This window comes from Rattus norvegicus, chromosome 10 (genome assembly GCF_021556685.1).
Source record: "Rattus norvegicus strain SHRSP/BbbUtx chromosome 10, alternate assembly SHRSP_T2T, whole genome shotgun sequence".
NCBI lineage: Eukaryota > Metazoa > Chordata > Mammalia > Rodentia > Muridae > Rattus > Rattus norvegicus.
Window position 1 is genome coordinate 65042063 of NC_141543.1, and position 10324 is coordinate 65052386.

The following is a 10324-nucleotide window of genomic DNA, read 5'->3' on the forward strand; positions in this document are numbered from 1 at the left end:
TGGTTGAGAGACTATTTGATTAGATATTAGGATAGCTACTCCAGCTTGTTTGGGTTCATTTGCTTGGAAAACTTTTTCCCAACCCTTTAAAGTAATGCCTTTCTTTGCTACTAAGGTATGTTTCTTTCATGCAGCAGAATGATGGATCCTGCTTGCACAAGCACTCTGTTAGCCTGTATCCTTTCAGTGGGGGATTAAGACCATTGATGTTGAGAGTTGTTAATGACTAATTATTGTTAATTCCTATTATTTTGATGTTGGTAGTGGTACTCTGTGTGTGTGTTTCTTCTTTTGGATTTGCTGTTGTGCAATTTTCTATTTCTTGTGTTTCGTTGGTTGTAGTTCCCCTCATGTGTTGGAGTTTCCTACTAGTATCCTCTATAGACTGGATTATTTTTAAATTTTATTTTGTCATGGAATATCTTGTTTTCTCCATCTATGGTGATTGAAATTGTTGCTAGGTATAGAAGTCTGTGATCTCTTTGAGGCTGTAAGACATCTTCTGATGCCCATCTGGCTTTTAAAGTTTCTGTTGAAAAATCTGGTATAATTCTAATAGGTCTGCCTTTATATTTTTCTTGGTCTTTCTCTCTTGTATCTTTTAATATTCATTCTTCGTTCTTTACACTTAGTGTTTTGATTATTATATGGCAAGAAGATTTTCTTTTCTACTCCACCACTTTCTTGGTGTTCTATAAGCTTCTTGTTATTTATAGGAATTTCTTTCTTTAAGGTAAGGAAATTTTCTTCTATGATTTTGTTGAAGATATTTTCTGGGCCTTTGAGTTGGGAATCTTCATCTTCTATTCCTATTGTTCTTAGGCTTGGTCTTTTCATAGTATCTCAAATTTCCTGGATGATTTGCATTACAAACGTTTTAGCTTTAGCATGGTCTCTGACCTAGGGATCAATTTCTTCTATGTTATCATCTATGCCTGATATTCTCTCTTCCCTTTCTTGTATTCTGTTGGTGATGCTTATATCTGTAGTTCCAGTTCCCTCTCCTAGGTTGTCCATCTCCAGGATTGCCTCAGATTGTATTTCCATTATCATATCTTGAACAGTTTGACTCATTTCTTTCACCTGTTTATATTTTGTACTTTTTGCATGTGTTTCCTCATATGGACCTCTACCTGGTTTCCTGTATTTCATTAAGAGATTTTATTCATTTCCATTTTCAAAACCTATAATGTCTTCATAAGATTACAGTTAAGGTATTTTTTTCAATTCAAGTATGTTAAGATATTCAGAGCTTGCTGTAGTGTGATAGATGAGTTCTATTAGTGACATAGTACTCAGGCTTTTGTTGATTTTGATCTTATGCTGGCCTTAGCCATCTGGTTGACCCTAGTGTTGGCAGAACAGATAGAACCTGATGAGACTAGACATCTGGGGCTGCATATAGTGCTGGTAGTCCCTGATATCAACAGGCCTCTGGAATTGCAGGTAGTGCTGGCTGCCCTTGGTGGTATCAGGCTTCCACGGATGCAGGCAGAGCAGGTAGACCTTGATGGCTTCAGGCTGCTAGTTGTCCTGGATCAGAACAGACTTCTAGGTATGCATGTAGAGCTGGTGGTCCCAGGTAGTTGCAGGACCCTGTTTGTCCTGGGCTACAACAGCTTTCAAGATATAGGTGGAGTTGTAGCCGAAGAAATGGAGTGCAGAAGGGGAAGGGAGAAACTCTCCATTGCTGGGTTTGTCCAGAGGGGGTGGCAGGCAGGGTATTAGAGTAGGAGTCTCATCTGGTGGTTTCTGATGGCTGCAGGTGTCTGAGGCTGAGATTAGAGGTGTGGAAATAGAAGATGGAATGCAAAGGTGTCAGGGCAGACCTCAGCTTCTGGGGTTGCTGGGGGCCTAGCAGGCAACAGTTTGGGGCTTGGGGAATAACTTGATTGCTCCTTGCCTACTTAGGTGCAGATGGAGATATGGCCATGGAAATAGAGTACAGAGGGAACCTATCTCTCTGTAGTCTTATGCAGTATATGATTAGTAAGTTAAGTAGAAAATTGGAAGTGAAGTGTGTTCATTGATATAATTGAAATATGATGTATATATTTATTCTGTTATCATTTTCTTTCTTTTCATTTTATATGAGCTCTCATGGAGCCCAAGCTGGATTCAAAATCACTATGTAGTGGAGGCTAGCTATTAATTCCTCAACTTTCTACCTCCATCTCCCAGAGAATCAAAAATGCTTCTCTCTGACTTTGCAATTCTAGACAACAGAGGTTTTGATCTTTTTTCCCATTTCACTAAAGCTTTGAAGAATAGTATAGATATCCTAGGTCTTCACTAAGTAGTTTTCTTACCTACTAGAAACATGGATTCTAAAAAGCTCAGAAACATGAGCTATTGTCTTCAGAATATTACGTTTGTGACACTGATGGGTCAGAGCAGATGCTGCCCACGGATCCAAGAGTAGTTTGTGTAGTTATGGCAGACTGAATCCAAATGATGTCAGATTTCAATGTAGGTAGTCATAGCCATCTCTTGAGATGGAAAAGCTGTCTGGGGTTAAGGGGTTAAGGATTGTTACTAAGTTAGTTGTTTGGCACTGAACCAGGGGAACAGTTGGCATTCAGAAGCTATATGACACATGAAAGTGACTGAACAAATCTTCCTCGATCTTCAGAGCAAAGCTAAGTAAAACTACAGTACAAGTAGAGTCACATTAGCCAGATAAAATATACAGGAGCATGCAAAGAGATTATTTCAGTGGTTATTATTTACATCTTGCAGAATTTTCTGGAAGAATATCCTCAGCAGACTATATTAAATGTCCAATGCATATACAAGATGATTACTACACAAACACTGTCATTTCTCTAGAGATCAGAGAAAGTTTTGCTGAGCAACCATCTAGAGGGAAACAGCTCAGAAAGCTAACTCAGGACATTCCTTATTGACTTCTGTGCTCATGGCAAGAGGGAACCAGACCAGCACCTTTGAATTCCTCCTTTGGGGACTGTCAGAGAAGCCACATCAACAATACATTCTCTTCCTGATCTTCCTGTGGATGTATCTGGTCATTGTAGCTGGGAATCTGCTCATTGTCCTGGCAATTAGTACTGACGTTCGACTCCACACCCCCATGTACTTCTTCCTTGCCAGCCTGTCCTGTGTTGACATCCTTTTCACCTCCACCACAGTACCCAAGGCCCTGGTGAACATCCACACCCAAAGCAGGACCATCTCCTATGCAGGATGCCTGGTCCAGCTCTATTTTTTCTTGACCTTTGGAGACATGGACATCTTCCTCCTGGCCACAATGGCCTATGATCGCTTTGTGGCCATTTGTCACCCTCTCCACTATACGATGATCATGAGCTTCCAGCGCTGCTCACTCTTGGTGATAACCTGTTGGACCCTCACAAACCTTGTTGCCATGACACACACCTTTCTCATATTCCGGCTCTCCTTCTGCTCTAAGAAGGTCATTCCAGACTTCTTCTGTGACCTGGGACCCCTGATGAAGATTGCTTGCTCTGAAACCCATATCAATGAGCTTGTGCTTCTCTTCCTGGGGGGTGCAGTCATCTTAATCCCCTTTTTGCTCATCCTGGTGTCTTATATCCGCATTGTAACAGCTATCCTCAGGGTCCCTTCTGCCCAGGGGAGACGCAAGGCCTTTTCTACCTGTGGGTCACACCTTTCTGTGGTGGCCCTGTGCTTTGGGACAGTAATAAGGGCTTACCTGTGTCCCTCATCCTCTTCCTCTAACTCAGTGGTAGAGGACACAGCAGCTGCTGTCATGTATACAGTGGTGACTCCCCTGCTGAACCCCTTCATTTATAGCCTAAGAAACAAAGACATGAAGGGAGCACTGGTCAGAATTCTCAAGGGCAAAATCTCCTTCTCCTGGGCCCAGGGACTTCTGCAGAGAAGGTGAAGGGATCCTTAATTTCAGAATATTTCAGAAATTTCTACCTCAATGTGTCTCCTTCTGAATCTCACATTTGCTTTGTCACAGTCCATTCCCTGACTCATCACCTCAAATTTCTTAGATTTGAGGAAAATGAAAATGTCTCTTTAGGCTTTGATTTGTTATAAATGGCTTTTTTGTCCACTTACTTTATAATCATATGCCCCAGAATGATGATTTAGTCAATGATAGGTAGAGTACAAAACAATTGTTTTTATGGGGAAAATTATTCTGGATTTGAAGTCTCATTTTGTTGTCCAAAAGAAAATGAAGATTTTGAAGAATATCATCCACAATGCATTTTGATCATATCCACCCTTCCTAACCACTTTCTCCAATGATTGCCCATATTCCACTCTCAAATTCATGACTTCTTCACCTATTGTATACACACTTATACATGTACTCATATGTACATATCTTCTACTGACTGAAACTAACATTCCCTACATACACAAAGGGTTTTGATTGAGTACTGGGATGTTGGGAACCTACCACGGTTGCTTTCCATAAAGAAAGTTGATTCTTCCTTTGATTGATTTGGCAGTGATCCCCCAGGTTCTCTGGCCCTTATACTCTTTCCATCCTCTCTTCCACAGTGATTCTTGCCTTCTTGTTACCTTGTGTTTTCTTGTTATTACAACACATTGCTCCACTTTTATTAATCATTTTGCTCATTTACATTTCAATGATATCCCCCCCTTTTCAGATTTCCCCTCCACAAAACCCTCATCCCATCCCCCTCCCCTTTGCCTCTATGAGTGTGCTCCACCAGCCACTCACCCCTGATCAAGTAGGCTTCATACCAAAGGTGCAAGAATAGTTCAACATCAAAAATTCATTGACATAATCCACCGTATAAACAAACTTAAAGAAAAAATGATCCTGTAATTAGATGCTGAAAAGTCTTTGACAAAATTCTACATCCCTTCCTGTTAAAAGTCTTGGAGAGATCACAGATACAAGGGACATACCTAAACATAACAAAAGGAATATACAGCAAACTAATAACCAACATCAGATTAAATAAAGAGAAACTTAAAGCTATTTCACAAAAATCAGGAAAGAGACAAAATCATATCTATTAAATATCTTACCTGAATTTTTAACTAGACCAATAAGACAACTAAAGGAAATGAAGAAAATACAAATTGGAAAGGAAGAAGTCAAAGCATTGCTATTTGCAGGTGATATGATAGAATATATAAGTGACCCCAAAAATTCTACCAAGGAATTCCTACAGCTGAGAAACACCTTCAGCAAAGTGACTGGTTACAAAATTAATCAAAAAAATCAGGAGACCTCCTATATACAAATGATAAGTGGGCCATGACAGAAATTAGAGGGAAAATGCCCTTCACAATAGCCACAAATAATATAAAATTTATTTAACTCTAACCAGGCAAGTGAAAAACTTCTATGACAAGAACTTCAAGTCTTTGAAGAAAGAAATTGAAGAAGATATCAGAAAATGGAAAGATTGCCCATGCCTACAAATCAGAAGGATTAACAGTAAGAATGACCATCTTACCTAGAGCAATCTAGAGTTCAACACAAGTCCTACCAAAATTTCATCATAATTCTTTACTCACCATACGGGAAAAACAACAAGATAGCTAAAACAATTCTGTACAATAAAAGAACTATTAGAGGTATCACATCTCTGATTTTAAGCTATACTACAAAGCAGTAGTAATAAAAATTGCATGTTACTGGCATAAAAACAGATAGGTGGATCAATAGAATCAAATCGAACACCCAGAAGTAAACCCACATACCTATGGGTTTGCAACAAAGAAACCAAAACTATTCTATGGAAAAAAAGAAGGCATCTTGAACAAATGGTGATAGACTAACTGGATGTCTGCATGTAGAAGAATGCAAATATATCCGTATCTATCACCCTGTGCAAAACTCAAGTTCTAGTGGAACAAAGACCTCACCATATAACTGGATACACTAAATCTAATAGAAAATAAAATGGGGAATAGCCTTGAACACATTGGCACAGGAGACAACTTCCTGAAAAGAACACTAACAGTTTAAGCACTAAGATCAACACTTAATAAATGGAACCTCATGAAACTAAAAAAACTTCTGGAAGGCAAAAATACCATCAAAAGAACAAAACAGCAGCCCATCCATCCCTACATCTGACAGAGGGATGATATCCAAAATATATAAAGAACTCAAGAAACTGGATATCAACAAGCCAAGTAACCTAACTAAAACTGGGGTAGAGATCTAATAGAATTCTCAGCACAGGAATCTATAATGGCCAGGAAGCACTTAAAGAAATGTTCAACATCCTTAGTCATCAGGGAAATGAAAATCAAAACGACTCTGGGATTTCATCTTACGCCCATCAAAATGTCCAAGATCAAAAATTCAAGCAACAGCACATGCTGGCAAGGATGAGGAGCAAGGGAAATACTTTTACATTTCTGATGGGAGTGCAAACTTGTCAACCACTTTGGAAATTAATTTGGTAGTTTCTCAGAAAATTGTGACTAGCTCGACCTCAAAATCCAGCTCTACTATTCCTGGACATATACCCAAAAGATGTTCCACCATACCACCAGGACCCTTGCGCAATGTTCATAGCAGCTCAATTCATAATAGCCTGTAGTGAGAATTTTAGTTTCTTTTAAAACACAGAAGTATTATGTGATTATGCTTTCGTTTTAATCCCAGGTGTTAAGTATAGGGCTGTTCCAGATTATCCACAGCAGCTGACTATGATTTGTCATGTGCTCTGGCAGGGGCATGATTCTGACAGCTGAAGATAGTAGGACTCTAAGAAGGTACACAAAGGCCAGAAAGAGCCAGCAGCTGCTGTCCTCCTGCTACTGATGCTTCATGGCACTGTGTTTGCTGCTTTTGCTATTACTGGGTTGCTGAATTACTGGATTGCTGAATTACTGGATTGCTGGATTCTGGTTGCTGGGTGGAGATACCTCAATGACAAAGATTGGATTTGCCCTTAGGAACTCAGTGCCCCTAATCAGCAGGAAGTAGTCTAAAGAGATCTACACTCCCATTCTCTTCTGATCCTCTTTCTCTCCTACCTAGTGTTGGGGAGTTGGAAGAGATTAGTGTGGAGTTAGGGTGCAAAAGGGTGATAGATACAAGAACCCCATAAAGCATCCAAAACATACAGCTACAATAGCCAGAAAATGGAAACAACCTTCATGTCCCTCAAGAAAGATAAAGAAAATGGGATATATTTATAATGGAATCTTACTCAGGTATTTAAAACAAAGACATCATGAAATCTGTAGGCAAATGCAGGGAACCAGAAAAAGCTCATCCTGAGTGAGGTAAACCAAACCCAGTAAGACAAACGTGATTATGTACTCACTTAAAATTAGGTATTATCCATAAAATACAGGATACCCATGCTACATTCCACAGTCCTAAAGAAGTTAAAAGGAGGACCCAAGGATGCAGGGGGATGCTTGAATCTCACTGAGAAGGGAAAATAAAAGAGATATCGGGGTGAATGGAAAGAGATAACTGGGTGGGGCAGCAGGTGGAGAGGGGATCGGGAAGGATCAAATCAGAGGAGAAAGGAGGGAGGGAATATGGGAAGAGAGAACTGGAATCAGAGGAGCATCTCTGGAATAACTAAAAACCTGGAATAATGGAAACTCCCAGGAATTTATGAGTGGGACCCTAGCTAAACTCCTAGCACTGGGGGATATGAAATCTGAAACAGGCATCTTCTGAAATCAGAAAAGACTTCCAATAGCAGTACTGAGACACAAACTTAGCCACAAAATCTAGACCCACAATGTGTCCTGCCTACAAATGTACAAGGGTAAAAATAAAGCAGAAATTGAGGGAATAGCCAAGCAATGACTGGTCCATCTTGAGACCCGTGCCATGATAAGGGAGCCTGCCCCTGACACTGATAATGATATTCTGTTATTCTTGCAGACAGAAGCCTAGTATAACAGTCATCTGAGAGGCTTCACCCAGCAACTGATGGAAATAGATACAGAGACACACAGTCAAACATTAGGCAGAGCTTAGGGAGTTTTGTGGAAGAGTGGGAGGAAAACTGAGGGAGCTGGAGTGGTGTCAAAGATACCACCAAAACCCTATAGAATCAACTAATCTGAACCCAGAGGGTTCAACAGAGACTGAACTATCAAACAGAGAGCACACATGACACAGGACATATGTAACTGTTGTAAATCTCTGTCTTCATATAGAACTCCTAACAGCAGGAACAGAGACTGTATCGGAGTATGTTGCCCACCTTTGGATCCCTTTCCTCTACCTGAACTGCCTTGCCTACTGACAATAGAAGAAGATGCAGCTTAGTCCTACTGCAACTTGATTTGTCCAGGCACTTAGACATCCGTGGGAACTCTTCCCTTTTCTGTGAAGAAAGGGAGGACTGCAGGATGGGGAATGGGAGGAAGTGACTGAAAGAAAAGGAAGGAAGGGAAAATTCAATGGGGATGTAAAGTAGATTAATTAATAAAAAGAAAAAATTGCTAGAATAACTAAATAAGAAGGAAAGAAAACTGCACAGAAAATTGCAAAGGCCACTCCATTCAACCATGGCAAAGCAAACTGTATTTGTGAAATGATAACAGATTACCTTGGTAGACCAAATCCTGAGTCCTAAAACAACATTCAACAAATATAAAACAATTAGAGGGGTGCATAGTGTGCCCTTTGACCACGATCCTGCATTAATTTCATCATTTAATTTTCATTTGTTGAAAGAAAATATAATAAAAATAGGAATAATTCTAACTTATATACAAAAACAACAAAAGGTTGAAAGGGGGAACAGAAATACAATGACTACTTGAAGAACACACCCTAGGAAAGTTTTACTAAGAGGAGATAAGAGCCATTGTTCTTGGGAAGCTATCCTGGCATTTGGGTGGGAGATGGGTCCTGATTTTGCTTATCTCTATTGGGGACTCTTTAGCTTCAAAGACTCCATCTTGTATATAGTCTCAACTTTGAACTAAGCTAAATTCTAAGAAATAGCTGAGTTCCCAGAAATGGCTTCTGTTGTTAATTTTTTTTTAAATCCCAGTGTGGTGTTCCTTCCCAACTTAGACCATTTATGTTCCTGAATGAAACACACACAGCCTTTATATTTTAATATGCCCTAAGCATCTCAATAGCTAGGCAACTGCCTACCCTCCGTGCTATTAAATTCTACCTCCTACCAACAACTCCAAGTTACTACTTATTAATTTCTACATTTCATCTTGGATGCTCTTAACTCCAATTAGTCAGCAGTCTGGGCAATGTTCTCATGGCCCAGAGTCCAGGGTACTCTCCTTGCCTCTCTACCACATGGTGGCTCTAGTTCTCTCCTTCACACCTTCCAAGGCATGGCGGCCTCCTCCTCCCTGCTCCTTCCTCATGCTCTCTTCTCCCCAGCTGTTGGCTTCTGGCATCTTTACCAATCAGAATTGACTGGGGACAAGGTCCCTAAGGGTCTTACCTACAGACACTCCCGAGCAAAGTTTTGGGGGACCCAAATTAACATTAGAATATAAGGCCATTCTAGTATTAGAATACTAGGCCAAACGCACCACAAGGGTTTGGCCCCAGGTGCCCCATGTGAACTTAGACTACAGCATCCCACCCCATGCCTTGATAATTAGCACCCAGTCAGGACTGGAACCCAGCAGCTCCTATATAGACTATTACTGGCTAGCCTCAATCCAGGCCAAGTTATCCAGAAAGCCATCTGACGTACTTGATGGGTAGTGACCCACTTAAGATGCCAGATGTGAAAATCAGCTGTAGATGTAAACATGTAATGTGCATATACCCAACCGGCTGCCCCTACCCTTGCCTCTAACTCACCTAATTTGTGGTATTTTGGTTTAAAATGTTTCTCTGTCTTGCCCACTGCTTACATGGTTTGGATTCCCGACACAGCATTCTCCCTAATATATCAGTTTCTGAATAAAGACAGTTTTGCTAGCTCAAACTTGGTTTTCACAGAATATTATTTCCCAAATTCTCAGACCATCCCCAGCTTGAAATATCCCAGTGACTTTCTCATTGTAATTGGGCCAAAAAACATGGTTAAAATCTTTGTTTATCAGGACGGAAAATGATCTCACAGATTGGAGTGCAGACTTCTCTAGTATTAACTGAGATCTGAAAGGCAGAGGAGGCAGAGATGAATGGGAAACGCCCACGGACAGGCTGAGTATTCAATCTGTATGCAAAACTGAGAGCACGTCACAGCCACCCTTTAACACAGACAAAAGGAACTTAGTAACAAATAGGAATTGTACTGAAGCAAACCTCAAGCTTGGTTTCACAGGAAAATTACGAAGGAACTTCATAGAAGCCTGATGTTTAAACTCTGCCAAGAGACATGGAAGATGAGACCTGGACCTTAGTGTTTTT

The 10324-nt window shown here is 40.4% G+C and overlaps 1 protein-coding gene across 1 annotated transcript; it reads left to right on the plus strand.

The window, feature by feature from the left end:
- The first annotated feature begins 2917 nt into the window (after positions 1–2917).
- LOC148002960 (olfactory receptor 1P1-like) lies at positions 2918–3889 on the plus strand. Its single transcript, XM_087575120.1, has one exon. It carries the CDS (start codon positions 2918–2920, stop codon positions 3887–3889), a length of 972 nt encoding a protein of 323 aa, XP_087431246.1.
- The last annotated feature ends 6435 nt before the right edge of the window (positions 3890–10324 follow it).